This window comes from Dipodomys spectabilis, unplaced genomic scaffold (genome assembly GCF_019054845.1).
Source record: "Dipodomys spectabilis isolate Male_0828 unplaced genomic scaffold, ASM1905484v1 ptg000207l, whole genome shotgun sequence".
NCBI classification, from domain to species: Eukaryota; Metazoa; Chordata; class Mammalia; order Rodentia; family Heteromyidae; genus Dipodomys; species Dipodomys spectabilis.
In genome coordinates this window covers 15,434,026-15,459,156 of record NW_024870884.1, presented here as the reverse complement: position 1 = coordinate 15,459,156, position 25,131 = coordinate 15,434,026, and the positions used below count along the sequence as shown (strand labels likewise).

The following is a 25,131-nucleotide window of genomic DNA, read 5'->3' as shown; positions in this document are numbered from 1 at the left end:
AAAACCAACCCCAGTGTTTTGTTCCCCACAATCCCATTACAAACACCTTCTTTGCTTATAATGCAGAGTTACAAGCTTTCATTCAAACTTAGATTTGTGACTGACCCTAATAGCTCTGAAGCAATCTGTTTAGAAAAAAGTGTATTCTAAGGACTTTTTTTCCCTCTACCATAAAAAGAATAACAAGCCAAAGTCACATCCTCCTTATACATCTTCCATAATTCACTGCTTAATAGGCCAGTAATAAAAAAAAGTGTCAGTATTTCAGGTTTAATGTAGTTTTAGTTTCCTTTCAAATACAATCTGTTTCTCAGACTACCTATTGTACTGGTATAACTTTCAAGAACCCATCTGTTCCCTGATATAAGACTTGAAGAAAAAACAGTAAAATAAAAAAAATTAAAAAACATAACAACACAACAACAACAATAAAATGGTCACTGGGTACTAATGGCGCAAGCTTCTAATCTTAGTTACTTAGGGGGATGAGATTTAAGGATCATGATTCAGGGTTAGCCCAGATAGGCAAGGCCATGAGACTCTTAATTCCAACTACTGAAAAAGCTGGAAGTGGAGCTGTGGCTCAAATGGTAAAGCATTAGCCTTGAGCAAAAAATGGACAGCATCCAGATCCTGAGTTCAAGCCCCAGGACAGGCACCTACCCTCTCCCCCGCACCCGCCCCCCGCCCCACTTCTATAAAACAGCTCCTTCTGCAGAACCCAGGGAGTTCCTGTGTCCCTTCAGTCTACAGAACCCACAGAGGTATGTGCTGGGTGGGAAGCAGAAAAGGGAAGTGTTGAGCTTCAGTAAAGGTTCCTGCTGAGGCAGTCTCCACCTTAGTCTTGATGAGGTGTTCCTGAACTTCTGGGAGAATCTGAAGTGCTCTGACCCTGTTCTTGAGTTGTGTGAAGCAGTTGCAGGCTCCTGAGATCCACTGATCTCTGCCCACAGGTATGCTTGGCCCTCGGCCTGGGTGGGCAGCGAGATGCTTGCTTCCTGGAGAGGTGTGGACAATATGGAAGGAGGTAGACAGCTGGGGTGGGGGGGGGGGTAATGTGCGTGTGTGTGTGTGGAGGTCTTTTGCAAGGTGAAGTCCTGGGGTGAAGTCTTGTCCCTAGGTCTGTTCTACCTGAGAAACTGAACACGCAGGACTTCATATCTCCCTGCCCCTTCCCCTGCTCCACCAGCTCTGTCTGCTGAGCCACCTTTGGCTCTTCTTGCTCCTGATGTGTCTCCTGACATAGGCCTGCTGTGTTGGATTCTACTTTTTTGTCAAGAAGGCTAGATCTTGAGGAGCTCTTCATGCCTGTGAGGCCATGGCCATATCCTGATGTCCACTCAGGACTAGACAGACTTGGAGGAAAGACCAGGGGAAGAAGACACAGGAGAGAAGTGGTCTTTGGTGTGACTAGAATAGCTTATCTGGCTTTAGGGCAGAACCCCAAAGATTGACAGCAAGGTGCAGCATGAGGGAGGGGTTGTGTGCAGGCAGTGGTTCCATGGGGGAGCTTGAAGGAAGAGAGAAACAGGCACTCTATAGACACTGGAAATGGGCTCACATGCAGTGACTGGCTTCATTCTTCACTCTGGTGGTCCCCAGGAGTGATCTCTAGTGGTCCTCCAGACATAGTTCTTGGTGGTCCTCAGGTGTGGTCTCTGGTGATCTGCAAGTGTGGTCCCCGGTGGTCCCCACTAGGTTCAGGTGGTCTTTGATCATCATCTAAATAATGTCTCTGGAGCAGCTGCCTCAGTATCCCCAGGGAACTCATTGGAAACATTAATTCTTGGGCCACATGTAGATCTGCTGAACTGGAAACTCTGACTGGCTCCAGAAATTTGGGTTTTCATAGTCTCTTTAAGTGATATGATACATGTTGAAGTTTGGGGACCAATTCTATGCTCCTGAGGGACAGGCTTGGGGCCGAAGCTCTCAACTTCACTGCAGGTGTCACCTGCTGACTGGCCATGGTTAAGCAGGGCACTCACAGGCAAGTCTTGCGCTTCCTTGTTGGGGTGCCCACAGAGAAACCTCAAAACCTTCATCCTTTCCCTTTCTCCAGCCTTTCTGAGGTTGCGCTCTGGGGCCCCTACCACATCCCTGACATTTCCTAAATGTCACAGGAATGGACTGAGACATCAAGGGGCAGTGACATAGGCCCTGACATTTGGCATAAGACAGACCTTTGAGATCCACCTCATAAACATGTATTGAAACACTGTAAAAAACCCCTGACTTGCGGTATGTATCAGTGCTGTTTCCCTTCCTTCCCTGATGCTTTCTTTCCCCTCCCTCCCTCCCTCCCTCCCTCCCTCCCTCCCTCCCTCCCTCCCTGCCTCCCTCCCTCCCTTCCTTCCTTCCTTCCTTCCTTCCTTCCTTCCTTCCTTCCTTCCTTCCTTCCTTCCTTCCTTCCTTCCTTCCTTCCTTCCTTCCTTCTTCCTTCCTTCCCTCCTTGCCTGCCTGCCTGCCTCCCTCCTTCCCTCCCTCCCTCTCTCTCTTTCTTTCTTTCTTTTTTTTCTTTCTTTCTTCCTTCCTTTCTGGTACTGGGGTTTGAACTCAGGGTCTGGGTACTGTCCTTGTCCCTTACTTGGAGATAAGTCTCATAGACTTTTCTTTCTAGGCTAGCTTTGAATCTCAATCTTCAGATCTTAGCCTCCTGAGTAGCTAGAATTACAGGAGTGAACCACTAGTGCCTGGTTTAGGTATTGTCTCTGAGCTTTTGTGCCCAAGACTAGTGCTCTACCACTTGAGCCACAGTGTCACTTCCAGCTTTTTCTGAGTAGTTTATTGGAGATAAGGGTCTTGTGGACTTTCCTGCCTTGGCTGGCTTCCAACTGTGATCCACAGATCTCAGCCTCCTGAGTAGCTAGGATTACAGGCGTGAGATACCAGTGCCTGACTCTTTTTGTTGTTGAGAAGGATCCCACTGTGTGGTACTGAATTTGTTTCTGCTCTTATCCCTGGAGGGACATTTGTGAGTTTTTCCCCTCTCTCTAAGTTTTAGAAGGTATAAATAGAACTTAATGCATAGACATGTGTAGGTTTTTGTCTGAGTGTTACATTTCCATGACCCTAGCATAGTTAAATGAGGAGTACAAATTGTTGAGTACATATTCAGCCATTCTGAGAAGTGGCCCAGCTGTTTTTGTCAAAGTAGCCACCTTACTTTATATTCCCACCAGGAAGGGCAAGGGTCAGACTTGTTTGGCCTCCTGGCCAGTCCTTGGCATTTTGTGTGTTTGAAGACATGCTAAGTAGATGTACCCTGATACTTGCTACTAACCAACATTCTCCTGTGATCATGCTGCCCGGCTGCACAGACTCTCAGCTTGGGGAGGCCAAGTTGCATCAATCACTAAGGTCAGCCCTGTCTCCCTGCCTGCCTCCTCTTCCCATCTGATGCCAATAGGTGAGTTCTTGACAATGTGAAAGGTAAGAAAAGAGAAGCAGACCTCACCCCACTCTGCACAGATTTTTTTGGGGCTGTGACACTCTTCCTCTTCTGGTGAGTTCCAGGTTAGAGACCAGGTCTTTGCCGATACAGAGCAAGGATGTTTGAATCATTGACGTGCAACCAGGACGAATCTGGGTTTTTGTTTGTTTTGGTGCTGGTCCTAAGACGCAGGGCCTGGGTGCTGTCCCTGAGCTTTGTGTTCCATGCTAACGCTCTACCACTTGAAAGCCACACTATACCACTTCTGACTTTTTGGAAGTTCATTGGAGATGAGAGTCTCACAGACTTTTCTGCCTGGGTTGGTTTTGAACTGTGATCTTCAGATCTCAACTTCTTGAGTTGTTAGGATTATAAGTGTGAACAATTGGTGCCAGGTTAGGATCAGATTTTTTTAAAAAAAATATTGTTATTATAAAGGGGATGTACAGAAGAAGGATATGATTTTGAATGAAGACAAAACCAGGTCACTTAGAGCCATGTGAAGGAAGTTGGCCGGTGTAGGCATCAGTACCCAGATGGCTACGACTATCATTCTGTTTTTGTTTTTTTTTTTGTTTTTTGCTTTGTATATGTCTGTTGGTCCTGGGGCTTGAACTCAAAGCCTGGGTATTGTCCCTAAACTTCTTTGCTCAAGGCCAGCACACTACCACTTGAGCCCCAAATCCACTTCCAACTTTTTGCTGGTTAATTGGATATAAGAGTCTCACAGACTTTCCTGCTAGGGCTGGCTTTAAACCTAATCCTCAGATCTCAGCCTACTGAGTAGCTAGGATTGGCAGGTGTGAGCCACCAGCACCTGGCTGCATTATGCTTTCTGGTGTTCTTTAAATCTTGTGCCCACGGTGAGTGGCCTGTTCTGGTCCTGGCATTACTTATCTCTCCCAGTGCCCCCCCCCCCCGCGCCCCATGCCTAGTTCATCCCTCTAGGCTCTGAGTATGAAGGGGGGGATGGGGGGGTGGGGCGGGGGGGGGTGTTGCACAGGGCCCCGCTGGGCAGTGGCATGGGGTAGAGGGCTTTCTTCTCGCTTTTCTTACCTCACTTTCCTCTCCTGGGACACCACTCCCTGCTTTTCCTTCCTCTTACAAACAAAACTGAAGCCTGCACAGGTACCGGGCATAGGTGGGAGGCTTCGGCCACAGCTTGATCTCTGAGTCAGACCACTGTGCCATGTAATCTCATGGATCCGCATTTGTCACAGTTTCTTGTTTCTCAAGTTTCCGTGTCTCAAAGAAGGTGAGTCAAGTGTTTCAGTTCAGCAAACCTGGTTTTGCCCCAACAGGGATTGGGTGATCACGCTCTGTCTCTCTGTCTCTCTGTGTCTCTTGCTGTACTAGGATCTAAATTCACAGTGTTGAACTTATTAGGCCCACATTGTGTCTCTTGAGTTGTACCCTAGTCCTTTTTTGCTTTATTTTTTTAAATAGAGTCTCATATTTATGCTCTGGACTGTTATTCTCCTGTTCAATAGCTGCAGGGACATGGTTAACATGGGGTTTTGCTACCTCCCTTGCCCCTCACCCAGAGCTGGCCTCAATTTGCAATCCTCCTGATCTCCCCCTTCCAAGTAAATAGGATTACAAGCAGGAACTACCAAGCCCAGCTTGAATCACTGTTCAAAGAAGCCTTCCTTAATGGATGGACCTAGAACAAATCATGTTAAGGGAAGTCTGAAGTTTGTCTCTGAAGTTTCAGAGAGACAAATAGCACAAGTTTTTGCTCGTATGCAGAAGCTGGATCTAAAACACACTGGGACATGATAAATTATACAGGACTCTAGGTGTTCAGACACACTGAGACCAAATGAGGATGCTTTTAGGAGAGGAACAGAAAGGTGCCAATGCCTATGTGTCTCTGATCATACACAATAACATTTATTGAAATGAACTCCAGGAAATGGAAACAAGAGGCTTTTTTCTTTTTTGTTGTTTGTTTTGTCTTTTTGTCTTGTTTGTTCATATATCTGTTTCTGGAAGGGCAGGGGGTGGTCACAGAAATGGAGGGACAAACATAAACAAATGTAGCAATGGTACTCACTAGATACTATGTGGAAAATGAGAAAAAACTGGGAGAGAGTTCGGGAAGGGGTGTTATTGTCCCAAAAGAAATGTACTCTTTTTCTGACTTATGTAACAGTAACCCCTCTGTATATTACTTTTATAATAACAACAAGAAGGTGACTTTTTTAAAAGTCTCAAATGATCATTTTAAATAATAAATCATTCTCTTACCTCCTTAACATAAACCTTCCTTATTTCAGATCAGTTTCAACTTACTGGAGGAAGTGTCTTTGGTAGAAACTGAAGTGATTGAACACGGTTCCTTGCCCACGGCCAGAGTAGGGTTTTTCATTTTCATTTTCAACTGTTTGTTCTGAATTCAGATCAGCCTTGCCCAGTATGGAGGCCGAAGCCAGACCTGAGGACCCACATTCTGACAATGAAGGCCAGGCCACCGCTGAGCAGCTGGACTGCCCACCAGTAGAGCCATCCCCAGGCCCCACCGACCTCTGGGACACACTGGAAAGGAAGTTTCTAGAATACCAGCAGTTGATACCCAAGAGCCCAGATGAACATCAGAAGAGCCTGTTAAATCTTCTCCCCTTGTTCCTAAAGGTCAGCGTTCTTTTCAAAGCTTTTTCATTTTTTAATTTTTGTGTGTGCTGGTACTGGAACATGAACTCAGGGCCTGGGCGCTGTCCCTGAGCATTTGTTCAAGGCTGGCATTTTACCACTTGAGCTCCACTTCCAGCCGTTAGTTGGTTAGTTGGAGAGAAGAGTTTCACAGTTTTCTGCCCAGGCTGTCTTCAAACTGTGATCCTTGGGCTTTAGCCTCCTAAGTAGTTAGGACTACAGGCACGATTTGCTGGTGCATAGCTTCTGTTATCTACTGTAAGAGAAGACAGACTGTGTCTGTGTGCTAACCTTAGTCTCCAGCTCTCACATCTGGTATTGAATCTACTTTGCTCATTTATATTGTCTTCCCCTGCTTGCAAGCAGATCCTGTCACAACTAAGCCTTGATGTCGATCTATGATCCCCAAACTCCGTCTCAGTAATTGGGGGCATCCTGGTTCTGTATTTGAATACATAGGCTTTTGAGTTAAACACAGCAGGGTCCAGGGTCTGGTTCTGTTGCTTATTTCCTGTGTATCCTTGAGCAAATCACTAAATACAGCGACAGTGATGTCATCTCTCCAGGGACTGCCTGTACCACCTTCTCCCCCAGCATGTCCCATCCCAAACCATCTGGGTACTAGCTGTCCAGGTGCACTCCTGACACCACGACACCCCATGCTACTGACCCAGCTGATTTGGGCTTCCAGAGCCTGCCTCTGATGAATCCTGTAGAAGCAGAGTACAACAAGCTTCTCTTCACTTTCTTATTATCCACATAATTTTTTTCCTGGGTGGCAGTGCTGGGGCTTGAACTTAGGGCTTGGGCACTCTTCCTGAGCTTTTTTGCTCAAGACTAGCACTCTACCACTTGAGCCACAGCTCCACTTCTGGCTTTTTGGGTAGTTAACTAGAGATAAGAATCTCACAGACTTTACTGTCCAGTCTGGCTTCAAACCACGATCCTCAGATCTCAGCCTCCCGAATAGCAAGGATTACAGGAATGAGCCACTGGTACCATGACCTCTAGAAATTTGTTTCTTATGCAGAAATTTCTTTCTTATGCATTCCAGTTATTCTAATCCACCTGTGAAGTGGTCCCTCAACATCTCTTTTGGATAACTTTGTGTTTGGCTTTCTCTCAAATGAGACTTCTGCAAACACACAGCAGTGGAAACTTTCTCCTCCTTTCTGTCACACTGCATGCATAATTGCAATAACTGTTGAGCTAGTTCAAGGGTGGGCTCCCTTTGAATGTAGATAGAAAAGGGTTAGCCCATTGCCTCCTGAGCTCAAGTAGGAGTGAAACACCCACTCAAGAGTTCAGTCACTAGCTGGGCAATTAGGGAAGTTAAAGGAAGTCTCAAGGACAAGAAATCCCACAGGGAGCCACCCTGAGGTGGTGAGTCAGAAATCAAGTTGCCATCCAGAATGGCAGGCTCTCTTCTTCATCCAGTGCCCTTCTCTCCTCTTCAGAAGACATATCTTAGCTAGGGCAAATTAGACAGTGTCTCAGTTCTGATATAATATCAGATCGCCCTCTATCTTTCCCTTTTTGTTCTTCTTAGTATCACCCCACCTGTTAATTTATTTATTTATTCATTTATTTATGTCAGTACTGGAGCTTGAACTCTCTTAGCTTTTTTTTCTTTTTTCTTTCTTTCTTTCTTTTTTTTTTGCACTACTACTTCTTCTCCTCCTTCTTGTCATTGGTTATATAAAGATGCTCTTTTCTTGGACTTTTTGGCCTGGGCTGGCTTCTAACTGTGATTCTTAGAGGTGTGAGTCACCAGTGTCTGGTTCCTATTTTGTTTTAAAAAATTATTATAAAGGTGATGTCCAGAGGAGTTGTAGTTATATAAGTAGAGTAAAAAGTTCCTTCTTTCCTTCCTACCTTCCTTCCTTCTGTTTTTTAGATATTGTCATCCTCTTATTTTGTTTTTGATCAGTGATACCAAAACTGTGTTATACTGTTACTGATTTATGATGGCTTGATTTATGGCTTTTCAATTTTTCTGATGGTGTAGAAGTCATGTTCATTCAGTCAAAACTGGACTTTGAATTTAAATGTAGTTTTTTCCTGAGTTAGTGCTGAGGGGTTTGATCTTTTTTCCCATGCTGGACAGATCAGTGAGCCATAGTCCCTGTGTCCGGTGGGATTCGTGGTCATGAGGAAAATGCCTGTTGCTGAGATATGATGGTCAGTGGGTGAGATGTACGTGATACACTTTCCTCAGGCCCATCGTAACTTGAGGAGCATGTGTAATACAATGAAGGAAACTGGGCTGAAATGATGATGCTCTTGGTTCAAATGGTGAGCAAGGGAAGGAGCTAAGACTTAAACACATATAGACACCAGTGGCTCATACCTGTAATCCTAGCTACTCATGAAGCTGAGGACTGAGCATCATGGTTCAAAGCCAGCCCAGGCAGGAAAGTCCATGAGCTTCTTATCTCCAATTAACCATCAGAAAGCCAGAAGTAGAGCTGTGGCTCAAGTGCTAGCCTTGCACAAAAGATAAGGGACAGCACCCAGGTCCTGAGTTCAAATGCAAAAAAGAAGGCTTGAAAAGCCTGTACCTTGAATGAAAACGCTAAGGCTCTAAGTTCAAGCTCCACCTAGTAGAGCTTAAAAATTAAAAAAAGAAAACAAAGAAGACTTGCTGGGCACTGGTGGCTCATGCCTGTAATCCTAGCTTCTCAGGAGGCAGAGATCTGAGGATCACAGCTCAAAGCCAGTCCTGGCAGGAAAGTCTGTGAAACTTCAATTAACTAGCAAAAAGGCTAGAATGGAGCTGTGGCTCAAGTGGGTAGAGTGCTAGTCTTGAGCAAAAAATCTTAAGGACAGCACCCAGGTCCTAAGTTAAAATCTCACAATAGAAAAAAAGGAAAGAAAAAAAAAGACTTAAACATCTTGAGATCCAGGCGAGCAGTTGTCACCAAGCTCTAAGTGGCTAAGCAACAACTTTGCATGTCTGCAAGTCTTTACGATAACTCCACGAGGAAGGCGAGGAAAAAGCCTGGTAGATGTTAAGGAACTTGGTCAATGTCCCAGTGGTTAGCCAGGAATGGAACCTACCCTGAGTCATCTACCTGACTCTGTTAGTTAAGCATGGCCGCCGACTCTGTGTTAGGTGGGATTGGGTCAGGCATATCTGGTTTTTCTTTTCCTCTCCCATGACTGAATAGGTCTTACTTTTCCCTTAGGCACAGAAAGATTGTCACTCCTACACACATGATGCCCAGACAGCTGACTCCGGGGTGGTGCAGACAGGGAAGAAGTATTGTTACATCACACAGGAAGAAATACAAGCCAGTGACTTTTGTAGGGTATAGTGGAAGGAAGATGTGTGTGTGGGGGGGGGGTGGGGGGAGATGGATATTCTGGTCCTGGGGCTCGGACTCAGGGACTGGGAGCCGTCTCTTTTTTGCTTAAGGTTAGTTCTCTACCACATGAGCCACAACTCCACCTTGGCTGTTTGGTACTTCATTGAAGTTGACAATTTCATGGACTTTCCTGCCCAGGCTGACTTTGAATGGCAGTCCTCAGATCTTAGCCTCCTGAGTAGCTAGGGTTACAGGAGCAAGCCACCAGCGCCTAGCTGGAAGAAATATTTTTAGGAAGGAGTCAAAAGACTCTTGCTCTTTGCCTGACAAGAAAACCTTGGGCTTTGGTCTGAGTTAGAACTTTTCCCACCATGGGATATCATGTTGAGAGCAGAAGACATTCCTTTAGCAAACAGGGCTGGCTTCTGGTCTTCAGGCAAGTTTTCTTTAGTGAACCGGAAGCACTTTAGGTCTTTACATAGTGTAGGGAAAGATACTCTGTGGTAGAAGATCAGGAGAGCTAGAGCTACAGAAGACTTGTTAAGAGTCTCCTTAGGATTTATACTTGGAGAGAAAGTAGGAAGTAAGATAGAGAATGTCCAGAAATGAGTACAGAATTCCTCAATGTATGGGACAGGCAACCCAAGGCATTGGACCCCATTTGAAAAAAGGGAGATGTGTAGGCATGGTAAATGCTGGAAGTAGATTTATAGTCTTCCATACAAGAAAGGAGGTTTGTGGCCCCTGTCTTTGAATCTACATGGATTTAGGTAGCTTAGTTAATGCAATGGAGTAGAGATGTCATTTGGATTCACACGTTTTGGAAAACTTCCCTCTTTCCTTCCTTCCCTTTCTTCCTCCTCCTCTTTTTTTCCCTCCTCCTCTTCTTCTTCCTCTTCCTCCTCCTCTTCCTCTTTCTTCTTCTTTTGTACCCATCCTGGGGTTTGAACTCAAGCCCTGGGTACTGTCCTTGAGCTCAAGGCTAACACTTTTCCATTTGAGCCACAGCTGCACTTCCAGCTTTTTCTGAAATTTTTGTTGGAGATAAGAGTCTCACAGACATTCCTGTCAGGCTGGCTTTAAACCATGATCCTCGGATCTAGTAGCTAAGATTATAGGTGTGAGCTATCAGTGTCCAGCTTCATGCTTTTTCTTACACAATAAGGAGTAAAGGTTTATGGGTAGAGAAAGTTGTTCAGCCAATACCAACTCCCAGACATGTGGGTGCCATCTTGGAAGTAAATCTCCTTAGCCAAGTTAGTTGAGCTGAGTGGAGTAAAAGTAACTTTCTCTCTATATCTCTGTCTGTCTGTCTCTCTCTCTCTCTCTCTCTGTCTTTCTCTCTTGTGCCTACTTTTAGGCTGACTAGTATCTAGTGATATAAAGGAAGATGGATTAAATTCAAAGGTGGATCAACCTGACAATTGAAGAAATCTAGGGAGCATTAAATGTAACAATGAGTATGATCAATAAGTATTTTTTTAATTAGCATAAATGGCCAAGTGCCAGTGGCTCACATCTGTAATCCTAGCTACTCAGGAGGCTGAGATATGAGGATTGTGGTTCAAAGCATAAATAAATTGCTCAATGGGATTTCATTGGGATATTTCCATTCACACCTATAATGTACTTTGATCAATTCATTCCCCTCTAATAGTCTTTCTTCATCTTCCTTTCTCCCACTTTGAAACAGTTTTTAGTAGGTTTTGTTATACTATTTTCACACATACATGGGCATATATGTAATGTACTTCAATCCTATTCAGACATCATCCTCTTTTTTCCCCCTCCTGTCCCCAGCAGTTATTTTCCAGCGTGGTATCAGAGGAGGTGCAGAGGGCAGGCACCCTTCCCCATTCTCTCCTGACTTCAGACCTTTCACTGGGTTCTGAAATGTAATTTATTAGCATTTTTTTGGTGTGTGTTTGTGTATGTGCCTTTACTGGGGGTTGAACTCAGGGCTTGGGCGCTATCCCTGAGTGTTTTTGCTCAAGTCTAGTGTTCTACCACTCAAGCCACAGCTCTAATTCTGGCTTTTTGGTTCATTGGAGATAAGACTCATGGATTTTCCTTCTTGGGCTGGCTTTTAACTGTGATCCTCAAATCTCAGCCTCCCAAGTAGCTATGTTTACAGGAATGAGCCACCACTGCCCGGCTCCCACTTTGGAGAAATAAACTTTTTGTTGTTTTAGCAAAACTTTGATAAATCAGTGTTACTGTTATTTATTTATTTGTCGGTCCTAGGGCCCAAACTCTGGGCCTGGGTGCTGTCCTTCAGCTCTTCAGCTCAAGGCTAGTGCCTTACCACTTGAGCCATAGTACCACTTCTGGCTTTTTTTCTGCTTATGTGGTGCTGAGGAATTGAACCCAGGGCCTCATGCATGCAAGGCAAGCACTCTACCACTGAGTCACCTTCCCAGCCCTGTTTTTAATTTTTAAAGAAGATTATCCACTGTGTCACACACTGGGAAACCTCAGGTGAAGTCTCAGAAATAGCTGGTGCTCCCTTAAAGACAACCCACCCTCCCCAGCTCCAAACTCTATAGTAATGGAATAGCAGTAACACTGGTCAGGATCCAATGCCAACCAGGGCTTTTGGTCATTCAAAAGTTTGGTTCCAGCCAGGGCCTGGTGGCCTATTGGCCACCATCTTAGCTACTTAGGAGGCTGGTTCGAACCCAGCTCAGGCAGAGAAATCCATGAAACTCTTATCTACAAGTAACCAGCAAAAAGCCAGAAGTGAAGCTGTAGCTCAAGTGGTAGAGTGCTAGACTTGAGCAAAAAAGCTCAAGGACAGTGCCCAAAGACCTAAGTTGAAGCCCCAGGACACTCTCTCTCTCTCTCTCTCTCTCTTTCATACACACACAGACACACACACACAGACACACACAGACACACACACACACACACACACACACACACACACTGGGACCCCTCCTCTCATTCTCCCATTCTCCCTACAACTCCACAAGAGATTTTATTATTCTTTATTTTTCCCTTGGAGACCAGAGCATCATTTCCTTTTTCTTTCTTGTACAAGATGGAATAGGCACAAGGCATGATGGTGTGGCTTATATAATTCTAGTAAATAAAAATTTTATAAAAATATTGGGTAATATTCTCCCAGCATGCTAGTCCCAGGTTGGGGAGGGGAATTGGGGTCTTTTGAAAGCTGTCTTAACTCTTTGGGATCTCCAAGGTACCATTCCGTGGATGATTGGCTCTGCAAAGCAAACAGCCCCCTGGTGGCCAGAAAGAGTTAAGGCAGCTCCAGAGTGCCCACCGCAGTCCCAGGAAGGAGCCCCAGCCTTAGGGAGTGCCAGCTCCAACTACAATTACTGTCCAAGTCACAGCGGCCCAATTTGCTTTATTGTAGCGGGCCTCCTGGAGTCCCAGGGCCGCAGAGACAATATAGATGCTTCTAAGTCAACTGCCTGCAAATTGGTCTTTGAAGGGTTTGCAAGTATGGGGAGGGAGGTGAGGGAATTGGTTAGAAAGACTTGGTAGTAGAGTGTGTTGGTCCTGAGGATGAAAGGCTTCTTACCCCTCAAATTCCAGACCCTAAAGACTGATTTTTTCCCCTCCACATTTGCTGGTTTCAAGGTAGCAGCTATACTTGTCAAGCATGTCAATGCACAAAGGGACAGCACCCAGGTCCCGAGTTCAAGCCTCAGTACTAGCACAAAAGTAAATAAATAATAAATGTCAAGCTAATTTAGTAACACATTTCTTTCCATTCTTATTTCTTAATACAAGTAATGTTCATTCAGATCAGTAACATAATGAAAGCTTGGAATGTTAGAATGAGAAGAAAAACACAAACCTGAAATCTCCATCTTCCCTTGAGAAAATAAACCTGTCAAGAACTTTCCTAATATAAAAAAAGTACTCAGCTTCGGGCATTTTGTGATAGCAACAGCAATAGGACCAAGACAACGTTGAGGAGAATAGGGAGCCGTGGCAATGGGCTGGAGAAAGGAGGTGTGAGAGGGAGATTTGGAGACTCACGAGGGACTCCTACTTGGGCAGCTGGGAAGGACGGTTCCCTGGACACAGGTATAGCCTGGGGACAGGCGGTGCATTGGGTCCTGTGTGTTGCTGTCTCAGGAGCGTGGCTTTTGTAGGAGGTGTCCAGGGGCAGTGGGCAATGGGTCTGCAGCTCAGCAGGAAGTGGGAGGACTTGGAGGCAATGGTGTGGGGGGTCAGGGTTGGAGGTGTTGGGTGGTAGGGTCTGCTGGCTGGGGAAGAGGAGGTGGGGAGAGAGGGAAGCCAGGCAGCCCTCGATGAGCCCTCTCACTACATCCTGCTTGCTGTACCTCAGGCCTGGGAGCACTCGGTGGGCATCATCTGCTTTCCCAGTCTCCAGAGGCTGGCAGAGGACGTGTCCCGCCAGCTTGCCCAAGAAGTACAGAAGGCCCTCACTGGGAAGCCTGCAGGTATGGGGTGACTTTGTGAGCACTGGCAGAGAGTACCTATGAGGACTACTTGTGGTTCGCATTAGTGGGGAACACTGTGGGGAGCCCCTGTGGGGAGCACTGAGGGGGGCACCAGCGGGGAGCACCAGTGGGGAGCACCGTGGGGAGCACTCTGAGGAGCACCAGTGGGGAGCCCCTCTGGGGAGCACCGTGGGGAGCGCACGCGCACACACACACACACACACACACACACACTTGCAGCAGCAAGCCTGGTCCAGAGGCCAGGCTGCAGCTTGCATGCTTCCACCATCTCCACGCGCATGAGCCAGCTGGCCCCTGGAGGCCCTGAAGCCGGGCCCTGGAGCACGACCGGAGGATGGACTCCGGGGATGGAAGAGCTTGAGTGCTGGGTGTGTGGCGGGGTGGTGGAGGGGTGTTTCTGCGATGGCAGTGGCTGGGGGCTGGGGTGGGGCCGGCTGAGGAGCTTGCCCGGGCGCATTTGGCAACCAGAGTCACACCCATCCCTGCTAAGCAGCAGTGTGGCCGGGGTAAGGTTCTTTTCCGAGAAGACTCACCTGGCTGGATGTCTCCTGCGGGGACGGCAGGCGGCACTGACCTACCAACCCGGGACACTTTGTTGCAGAGCAAGCGCGGGCGGCCGTGGGGCAGTTGCTGCAGTGGAAAGGAGAGGCAGATCAGGACAGCTACCTGCTGCTCAAGTCTGCTTTCGTGCTCACTGGGACCGACTCGGTGAGTTCCAGGCCCATCAGCCTTAGGCCTAGGCCCAACCCTTCCTTACTCACTGCCTGCTGGGCATGGTGGCTCCCACCTGTAATTCTAGCTACTGATCTAAGGATCACGGTTCTAGCTTGAGCAAGAAAGTGTGTGAGACCCATATCTCCAATCAACCACCAAAAGGCTGGAGTGGAGCAGTGGTTCACATAGAGGAGCACTAGCCTTGAGTGAAAAAGTTAAAGGACAGAGCCCAAGCCCTGAGTTCAAATCTTAGTACTGCCAGATATACACACAAAGAAGAGGGAGGTAATCTATCTTACCCTCTAACAGCTACCTTAGGGATCCCCTCCCTACCTGCATTTTACACTTGGGAACTTGGAGTCCAGAGAGAGAAAGTCATGTCACCATGGTCCCCTGTGGGGGACCTGACAGGGTCAGAGGCCCTGGGTGTGAGTTCCCTCCACGGTGTGTCACACACACACTTTTCCTTTGCAGGAGACGCTGAGCAGAGTGGCAGAGTCTGGACTGCCAGCCCTGCTTCTGCAGTGCCTCTACCTCTTCTTTGCCTTTCCTCTGGGGAAGGAGGAGCTTTTAGAGAAGGACGTTCAAGGTCAAAGGATGTTTGTGCAGGTGAGTGAGACCTGGATGTTGCTTGTTTCTCAGAAACTTCTGGGAGAAGCTTTGGCCTTGTTCACTCTTAGTTTTCAAGCTCCTCTTGTTATGGAAAAACAGCCTGACAAACCAGGTGTCACGTGAAAAATTTCCCCCCTGGATGGTTGAACCCCTAGGTGAGGAACCCATGGTTATTGAGGGCTGGCTGTGTGTCTGGGGGCTCAGCAGTACACAGACTTCGGGCAGGCAGGCAGTGTCTTGGAGCGTCTTTCCCATAGTAAGGGAACTATTACATTGTAATTTGAGAAGTATGGCAATCATTTATCTAGAAAACACACATTCATCCTTGAGACCCGGCCCTGCACCATTTGCCTATTGGATCTGTTGACTACGCCGGTTGGGGACAGAGGGTGACATGTGCGACATCCAGTCCTTCGTGCTGAGTACACCATCCATGCTCCAGAGACTCAGGGAGAAATCAGCATAGGAGGGTGGCTTTCTAAACAGTCTCCTCCTTTTCCTTATATTTCTTCTCCCTTCTCCAATTCTCCCTCTCCTTCTCTCCTTCTCCTCCTCCTTCACTCCTCAACCTCCTTTCTCTTCTCTTCACTCTCTCTCTTGTTTGTCCTCCTTCTTGTCCTTCTCCTCCTCCTTTTTCTCTTCTTCCTCTTGCTTTCCTTCCTTTCTTTTCATTAACACTTTCTAATTATTCTTTCTCCTCCTCTTCTCCTTTCTGCTCTTGTCTTTCTCCTTCTGATTCTCCCCCTGTTCCTCCTCTTCTTCATCCTCTCCTCTGCCTTCTCTCTCCTCTTCCTCTTTGTCATTCTAATCCTTCCACCATCTCTTCTCTTTTTCCTCCTTCATTGTTAATATTCTAATTCTTCCTCTTTTTTCTCCTCTTCCTCTTTTTCTTCATTAAAAATTTTCTAATCATTCTCCTTCTCTTCTTGTCCCTTTTCATCTTCTCTTCCTCCTAATTCTTCTCCTCTCCCCTGTGCCTTCTTTCTCCTCCTTCTTGCTCTTCCTTCCCCTCCCCCTTGTTTCCTCAGATGTTGCTCAACCTGTGCAGTGAGCCTCTGGGTCTGGAGGGACTTCTCTTAGGAAGCGAACTCCAGACTCTGCTGATTGCCACAACCTGTCTTCGTGAGCAGAGCTGCTATTTGTGGAAGGAGCCCACCTTCTGCGTGCTGAGAGCCATCTCCAGGGCTCAGAGTCCTGGCATCATCCAGTACCTGCAGGGTAGGTGTCAAGAGCCCTGGTGTGGGCTGTGACCACCTATGGCTTCCCTTGAACTCAAACTTAGGGAAGGCTCAGTCCAATTTCTACAAGGACTCTGGTAGACTCTTGAAGCATCAGTCTAGACCCTTGGAACCAAAGAAGAGAGGGCCAGGTATGTCTACAGAGACTCCTTGACTGCAAGGCTCCACTCATGACAGTGCTCCTGTTACTCCTTTTCACAATCTGTTGGAAGAGAGAGAAAGGGAACTCCTTTCAGATCCCATTTGTTTCTCTGAGACAGATTTTAGTGTGGGGAAAGTAGCAATCAGAGTAGTAGATCTTTCCAGATCTCTGTGTGTGTGTGTGTGTGTGTGTGTGTGTGTGTGTGTGTGTGCCGGTCCTGGGTCTTGAACTTAGGGTAGAGGTGCTGTCCCAGCACTTTTTCTGTCAAGGCTAGTGCTTGAACCATAGCTCCACTTCCAGCTTTTTGACAATTCATTGGAGAAAAGAGTCTCATAGATTTTCCTCCCTGGGCTGGCTTCAAGCCACAATCCTCAGATCTCAGCCTCCTGAGTAGCTAGGATTACAGGCATCAGCACCTGCGCTCTGTGTACCCAGGACATATTGAAGGTCCATCACAGTTCACTTCCTGCCCACAACATCCTTTTCTTTGCTCCTCCAGCTGAGCACACAGCTGCCATCCTGCAACACCATGGCTTTTGCTAGGGCCAGCTCTGATGTCTGGGCTCTTGGGCAGGAGTGGGGAGGACTGGAGGGTTTGAGCTACCAATGTGACCTGTATGCCCACAAACACCGGTCTTGTGTCATCTCATCTTTCCGGTGTGGCCCATAACCAGGACATCACTCTGAGAGAGCCAGGAAAAACCTGCAGGCCTTTCTTAGTATGAGTCCTAGGCGAAAACCCAAGCTTGAGGGGTTCAAAGCTCCCTTCAAGGCCAAGACCCTAATATCTCTTAGCCACCCAATGGGTAGCTAAGGGAGGCTATGGATGTGGCTCAACGGAGTCTCTACCTACATTTCCTGCTGCTGCCTAAGATGACAGTCAAACTTATTTTGGCTGGGTGTCAGTGGCTAACTCCTATAATCCTGGCTACTTAGAAGGTTGAGATCTGAGGATTACAGTTTAAAGCCAGAGTGGGCAGTAATACACTTCTCTCCAATGAACCACCAGAAAATCTGGACATGGAGCTGTGGCTCAAGTGGTAGAGTATTAGCCTTGAGCACAGAAGCTCAGAGACAGTGCCCAGACCTGAGTTCAAGCCTTGGGACTGGCACAAAAAGCCCACAAAAACAAGCAAACAACAACAACCAGCAATTTGATGTCAGTAGAGTCTGCCGCCTGGAGCACTATGCCCAGAGGCTTCTTAAGGGCCTGGTAGTCTCTGGGCCTCTGTATGAGTAGAGAATAGGAAGAGCATGGTCTCCTGCTATGTGAGCCACTCTTAGGGCTCCCTAGCCCAAGGGGGTTAGACCCCACCCAAGAGGCAGGCATGCCTTATCTCCAGTGCTTCTGGTATAGCTTTCCTGGACTGAGTGCCAGGGAGGATCCCTTACCACAGGGGCCTGTCCAATGCCAGTCTGATGGCTTCCTTCTTCTGTATCATGCTTTCCCCTGGCTTCTAGGTGCCAAGCAAGTTCAACACCAGGCTTCACATGAATGGACGTTGCCTTCTTCCTTCCCTGTAACCTGTACTTCTGTCTGCTTCCCATTTCTCCAGAACCGGAAATACTCCATCTTTCCCCCTCTAGCTTCTTATTCACTCATCTGCCCTTTTCCACACTTGAAGCTAATTTCTGCGTAGCTCTCCATGCTCAGCTTCAGTATGGCCCGCCAAGGTCTACCATAATGGCTGAAGTCTTGTTCTTGTATATCAGCCCAGGACCTGGATTGTCCAGAAAGAAGATAAGTGAGTTGTCTCTTGGATTCAAGAGCCTAGAGAAAATGTTTTGGATTCATTCCTATGCATGGTGTATATGTGTGTGTGTGTGTGTGTGTGTGTGTGTGTGCACACGCGCACGTGCAAATACTGTGGCTTGAACTTAGGATCTTAGCTATTTTGCTCAAGGCTGGTACTCTACCACTTGAACCACAGCCCCACTTTCAGCTTTCTGCTGGTTAAGTGGAGATAAGAGTCTCATGGACTTTTCTTCACAGGCTGGCTGGCTTTGAACTGTGATTCTCCAATCCTAGCTTTCTGAGTAGCTAGGATTCCAGGCATAAGCTACTGGTACTGGGCTTTCATCTACATTGTCAGCTACAGTTTGGAGGGGTTGGGTGGTTTGGAAGACGTGGAGGGAAAGCTCTTGCTTCTGGGCTCAGCGGGGCTGTGTCTGATTCCACAGACACCAACTGCATCCGGCTCTCGGTCCAGAACCTCTCCAGGCTGGCAGACGTGCTGCCTGCACCTGAAGTGAGCGAGGCTGTGAATCTCATCCTGAGCTTTGTCAAGGACTCATACCCCATTTCCTCGGTGCTGCTCCTGGAGTTCGAGAACGGGGAGGGCTACCCTCTGCTACTCAAGGTGCTTTTGCGGTGAGTGTCTGTGCCTGGGGGATGGGGGTAGGGGAGAATCAGTACCGCCTGAGAGGTGTAAACAGATATTGAAGCCACCCGGCAGGCCTTCTGAAATAACAAAACTCTCTAGAGCATGGCCAGACATGTCCCTAGCCAAAATACGAATTTAATATGTCATCTGTGGTGAGGGATCCCTTCCTTAGCGATCAGAGAGGGACTGCTTGGAGTCTGCTTAGTGACCACTTGCATGCTGCTGCCCTGACTTCCACCTGTCAGCAGAACCTACATGTCCGTTAGGGATTTTTGTCTGTTCATTTCAATAAAACTTTTTATTGATAAAAACAGGTAGCAGTAAAGCTGTTGCCTAGCATGTGAGAGGCCCTGGATTCTGTCCCCAGTACTGCGATAAACAAGATGAATCCCCCAAAAACAGGTGAAAAACCAGAGGCAGCGAATCACAGAGTCAGATTTTTGCAACTTTCTAAATTAGTTTGTGTGTGTGTGTGTGTGTGTGTGTGTGTGTGTGTGTGTGTGTGTGTGTGTGTGTGTAACAGTCTGGGGCTTGAACTCAGGGCCTTGAGCTCTTTTTCCCTCCATTTATTTATTTATTTATTTAACTTTATCATTATTTTTGAGTAGTTGTACAAAGGAGTTGTCATTTAACAAAACATTTTATAAATATGATGCAGCTTGGGCTGGGAAGTTGGCTCAGTGGTAGAGTGCTTGCCTCGCATGCATGAGGCCCTGGGTTTGATTCCTCAGTATCACATAAGCAGAAAAAAGCCGAAAGTGGCACTATGGCCAGTGGTAGGATGCTAGCCTAGAGCTGAAGAGCTGAGGGACAGCGCCCAGGCCCAGAGTTCAGCCCCACGACTGACATCTATCTATCTATCTATCTATCTAGATGCATCATATATATAATCAATGCATATGTATAATCATATATATATATGATCAATGTCCTCTCTCCCATCCCCACCCCTTTCCTCACTGTTAGGGTTTTCTTTCACTTTTGGAAGATGGTTACTGCAAACAACCTTGTCAGTATGTTTGGAGGGCTGGAAGTCTATGAGAATTGGTACCCCTGTGGCAGCTCTCAGCCATGGCTGATGGCAGCTGATGGGTAGATACTCAGCAAGCTTGTCCCTGGGATGAGCCAGCACCATATTTGCCTCAGGCTCTCTCAAAGGACAAATCCATTTAGTCAAGGAGTGCACTGGTCAGTAATGCTCTCCAACTGACTTCCTTCCTTTCCCGGCTTCCCCTGGCCTTAGACATGCTAGTGGTTTCTGGGATCCACTTCCAAAGGAGCCACCTTTCTCCCAGATCCTTGTGGGATCCTTGTGGGAAGCCCAAAGACTTTGCTCAACCATGACAGGGTTACCTTCATCTACTCATGGGCCAGCTCTGACCTGTCTGTCATCTTCAGGTTGAACTTAGTATTCAGAGAGAGAAAGCAACAAAAATCGTAGGTATTTCTTGTTGGTCCAGGTGCTTTCACTCACGTTGGGGAAGTGACTTCAGGGCAAACCTGTTCCTTGGAGCTTTGCTTTGTTCCTCTATCGATGGTTGTTTACCTTGTCCTTCACAGACTTTACCACAGAGCAAGCTTTGTGTCTGTGCATGTGTGTACTTAGAAGAGAGAGATGTCCCAGAGTCTCCACAGAGATGAAATGAAGTGACACTGCCCTTCAAAGCCTTCCTCCACAGGGATGCTAACGATAAACACCTCTGGGTGCACACCACATTCCACACGAGTCTGGACCTTGGCGAGTTGGTCTGTTGGTCTGGGTGTCATTTTCACACATTTCCCTCATTTAGTGGACAGATGGTAACTTTCCCCAGGCTTCTTGTGGAAGGCAGAAAGGGGGAAATAAGTCTGTTCTTGGAAGTATGAGAAAGCAGCCACTTTTACTTGTGCTCTTTCCTTGTGGTCTTTTGTGCCAGGACTGGACTTCAACTCAGGACCTCATGTTTTTGTTTGCCTTTTTGTTTTTCCCCCTCAAGGTTGGTGCTCTACCATTTGAGCCACATGTCTGCTTCTGGATTTTTGCTAGTTAACTGGAGATAAGAGTATCTCAGGGCTGGGAATGTGGCTTAGTGGTAGAGTGCTTGCCTAGCATGCATGAAGCCCTGGGTTCGATTCCTCAGTTCCACATAAACAGAAAAAGCCAGAAGTGGCGCTGTGGCTCAAGTGTGGTAGAGTGCTAGTGTTGAGCAAAAGAAGCCCAGGGACAGTGCCCAGGCCCTGAGTTCAAGTCCAGGACTGGCAAAAAAAAAAAAAAGAGTATCTCAGTTTGGTCTGCTCAGGCTGGCTTCAAACTAGGATCCTCAAATCTCGCCTCCAGAGTAGCTAGGATTATAGGCATGAGCCACCAGTGTCCATTCATTCTTCTTGTCTTAACTGCAGCCACACTAGATGTACTTGTTTCAGAAAGGGCAGAACTAGAATGAGACTCCAGATACCCTACCATTCCTGGGCTCTGCCTGTAAAGCAAGGCAACCTATGCGCCCATAAGCAGCCAGACAGAAGCAGCAGCCAAGCTTAGGCTAAGCCCAGGAAGCCCAGTGAACTCCCATGCTGTTTTGCTGAATATTTCTAAGAAATATTAAGCCTTTCGGGCTGGGAAGGTGGCTCAGTGGTAGAGCGCTTGCCTTGCATGCATGAGGCCCTGGGTTCGATTCCTCAGCACCACATAAGCAAAAAGAAAAAAGCCGGAAGTGGTGCTGTGGCTCAAGTGGTAGAGCGCTAGCCTTGAGCTGAAGAGCTGAGGGACAGTGCCCAGGCCCAGAGTTCAGGCCCCATGACCGGACCCCCCCCCCCCCCAAAAAAAAGAAATATTAAGCCTTTCATTTGGCAGGTAATCCTACACTAGGGGTTCCTCAATCACATGGCTTTTGGGGATCCAGCCAAGGAGAGAACCCTTCCTCTGGGCAGTGCTGTGGTCTCTCATAGGTTCTTTTGCACAGTATTTCCACACCCCCCCGCCCCCGCCCCCCGGCTATTATCAGGAATATGTTCTAAGACCCATGCTGGATATCTGAAAGACTAGATATCAAACCTCCTGTTTCTTTTCTGTACCTATGACCAATGGTGAATTTAATTTGTAAATTGGGCATGGCAAGAGGTTAAACACAATAATCAAAACTAAAATAGAACAGCTATATAACAATCTACCACAACAGAAGTTGCTTAAAACTTATGAGTTGTTTATTTCTGGACCTTTCCAGTTAATATTTTTAGATTGCACATAATATTCATATTACATATGTAAAAATGGAACTGGAGGGGATGGATAGGGTTGGAAGAGATGGGGGATCATGATGGAAGGGGTGACATTGACCAAGATGCATTATACTCATAAATTATTATGTTGAATGGAAACCTCTTTGTCCAACTACATAAAGGTAATAAAAATTGTGTGTGTGTGTGTGTGTGTGTGTGTGTGTGTGCTGGTCCCAGGGCTTAAACTCAGGGCCTGGCCACTGTCCCTAAGTGTTTTTGCTCAAGGCTAGCATTCTACCACTTCAGCCACAGCTCTGCTTTTGACTTCGTTGGTGATTAATTGGATATAAATATCTCATGGACTTTCCTGCCCCAGCTGGCTTTGAACCTTCATTATAAGATCTCAGCCTCCTGATAGGCATGAGCTACCAGCACCTGGCAATAAAATACGTTTACACTGCAAGCTGACGGAGGGCAGCTGAGGAGCTTGGGGTGCAGAGCACAGAGGCGAGAGGATGCTGTATTCCAATTGCATTTCTTTGATTTCAGCTTAAATCTGCAGGCGGTGACATTTCCCCAGCTCTTTCCTTGCCTTCAGTGCAAGATTGCCTGTGGCTAATGAGGAGGAGAACTTCCCCAGTAAGGCAGGTCTGAGGAAGCCTTTGCGTCACTGTGAAGGGCCCGATGCCCAAATGTGGCTGCTTCATTCAGAGGAACAGGGAGCTAGCTGTGTGCTGACAGCACACACCAGCACACTCAGCAACTCATGAGGCTGAGATCTAGTTATTCAGGAGGCTGAGATCTGAGGATCGCAGTTCAAAGCCAGCCCAGGCAGGAAAGTTTACAAGACTTCTAGATCCAATTAACCATCAAAAAACCTGGAAGTGGAACTGTGGCTAAAATGGTAGAATGCTAGAGCCAAAAAGCCCAGGAACAGCACCCAGGCCCTGAGTTCAAGCTCCAGGACCAGCAAAATAAAATAAATAAAATAAAATAAAGTACAGGGAACTGACCTCTACTATTCCAAACAGGTATAATGGGCTGACTCAGGGTGCAGTGGACCCCCACCTGGAGGAGCTCCTGGGGCTGGTGGTATGGCTGACTACGTGTGGGAGGTCGGAGTTGAAAGTGTTTGACAGCATCACATACCCTCAGCTCGAAGACTTCAAGTTCCACCAGGAATCTTCCGGTAGGTTTTTCTAGTGTCTCCAGGTGATCAGTAGAGGCAGTGCTGTGTCCTCAGGCTGTGCAGGTCTTCCCTGACTGTGTGTGCACCTGTCCTTGAAGCAGGCGATTGGCCATTGCTTTTAGGAAGGTGACCTGAGGGTCTTAAATCTCCCCTTTGCACACTTGTGGCTGTGCACCTGTAACTGTACAATGTTGAAGTTTGCTTTGTGTAGCACTTAAGAGGAAACATTGCTTCACAAAAGCAGAGACTCTCCTGAGGTGTGACTTAATTGTCCCACTTGCTCCTATAATGGGACTGAATTAGGCTCAAGGTAAGTGACTGCTCTTCTCAGGACGTTTTTTTCCCTTTGGGTGTGGGTACTGGAACTTGGTTTTGTTTGCTCAAAGCTGGCACTTTACCACTTAAGCCATACCACCACTTCTGACTTTTTGCTGGTTAATTGGAGATGAGTCTCTCAGATTTGTCACCCCAGTGCTGGCTTTGAACTGTGATCTTTAGATTTCAGCCTGCTGGGTGGCTTGGATTACAGGTGTGAGCCATTAGCTCTTGGCTTCTCAGAACTTCAAGAGAACCATTGCCTGATGATTGCAGTGAACGCACTGAGTCTGGGACTGCTGGAAAGACAGGCACTCTGCCTCCTATGCTGAGTGCCGGGTTGAACAGGGCATGTGTCTGCCCCATTAAAAGTCTTCTTTCAGGACTGCTGTGCATACACTGGACTGTAATCTGCTGGGTCACCAGCTAAAACAGGCATCTGGGCCAGCTGGGACTTGGAAACTCCCATGCACAAAGGTGCAGGGGAAGGCTATGGGTGAATGATCCAGGTTGAAATGAAATAGAATTTAATGGCAGACAGCAGCCTTAGGAAGAAAGCAGGCCAAGGGGAGAGCTAGTGCAGTCAGGGCCAGAGGCAGCAAGCTACATCTTGAGCAGGTAAAGAAGGATCTTGGAACAGAATTCCAGTAGACACAGTGACCAGGATGAAGCTCAGGAGATTCATGGATCAGAGACTTGCAGAAGCCTCTCTAGTAAGCTAGGTGCTTATGGCTCATGCCTGTAATCCTAGCTACTCAGGAGGCTGAGATTTGAGGGTTGTGGTTTGAAGCCAGCCCAGGAAGACAAATCCAAGAGATTTACCTACAGTTAACCAGCAAAAATGTGGGAAGTGGAGCTGTGGTTCAAGAGGTAGAGCAGCAGGTTTGCATAAGGCAGAGAGAATAGGAGGTTGCAGGGTCTCTAGTAAGAGAATGGAATTTCACTTTCAAGTGGAAGAGAAAGGGAAGCTGGATTAGGAAGGCTTGTTATGTGGAACTGGAACTGAGTTTTCTTGGTCATCTTCAACATCCTTTGATTTGAACTGATAGAAGCTGATGCTTCTATCAATTATGACCAATGGAAGTATAACGAGTCATACTTTTTTTTGGTTGCCTAGCACTGTTACTGGAATTTTTGTTCATTGATAGTGCTCTATCACTTGAGCCACAGTTCCACTTCTGGCTTTTTGGTGGTTAATTGGAGATAAGACTCATAGACTTACCTGCCTGCACTGGCTTTGAACTATGATCCTTAGATCTTAGCCTCCTGAGTAGCTGAGATTACAGGTGTGAACTACCAGCACCCAGGAACACACCATTTTATTTTAGTTTTTTAAGTGATAGTTTGAGGTATGAACTCAGGGCAAGGGTGCTGTCTTTTAGTTTTTTTGTTTTACTCTACCACTTCAAATGCATGCATCTCCTCTTCCAGCTTTTTGCTGGTTAACTGCAGATGAGAGTTTCACAAATTTTCCTGCCTGGATGGCTTCAAA

At 47.0% G+C, this 25,131-nt stretch overlaps 1 protein-coding gene across 2 annotated transcripts in view; it reads left to right on the top strand.

The window, feature by feature from the left end:
• Wdfy4 (WDFY family member 4) overlaps positions 1-25,131 on the top strand; it is a 270,144-nt gene that overhangs the window by 3,928 nt on the left and 241,085 nt on the right. For both annotated transcript variants that reach the window (XM_042696276.1, XM_042696275.1), the window contains exons 2-8: positions 5,836-6,067; positions 13,715-13,829; positions 14,452-14,558; positions 15,039-15,173; positions 16,205-16,394; positions 18,738-18,927; positions 23,167-23,324. In XM_042696276.1, coding sequence (XP_042552210.1) covers positions 5,852-6,067; positions 13,715-13,829; positions 14,452-14,558; positions 15,039-15,173; positions 16,205-16,394; positions 18,738-18,927; positions 23,167-23,324 — 1,111 coding nt within the window. In that variant the 5' untranslated portion in view covers positions 5,836-5,851. The remainder of the gene's footprint in view (positions 1-5,835; positions 6,068-13,714; positions 13,830-14,451; positions 14,559-15,038; positions 15,174-16,204; positions 16,395-18,737; positions 18,928-23,166; positions 23,325-25,131) is intronic.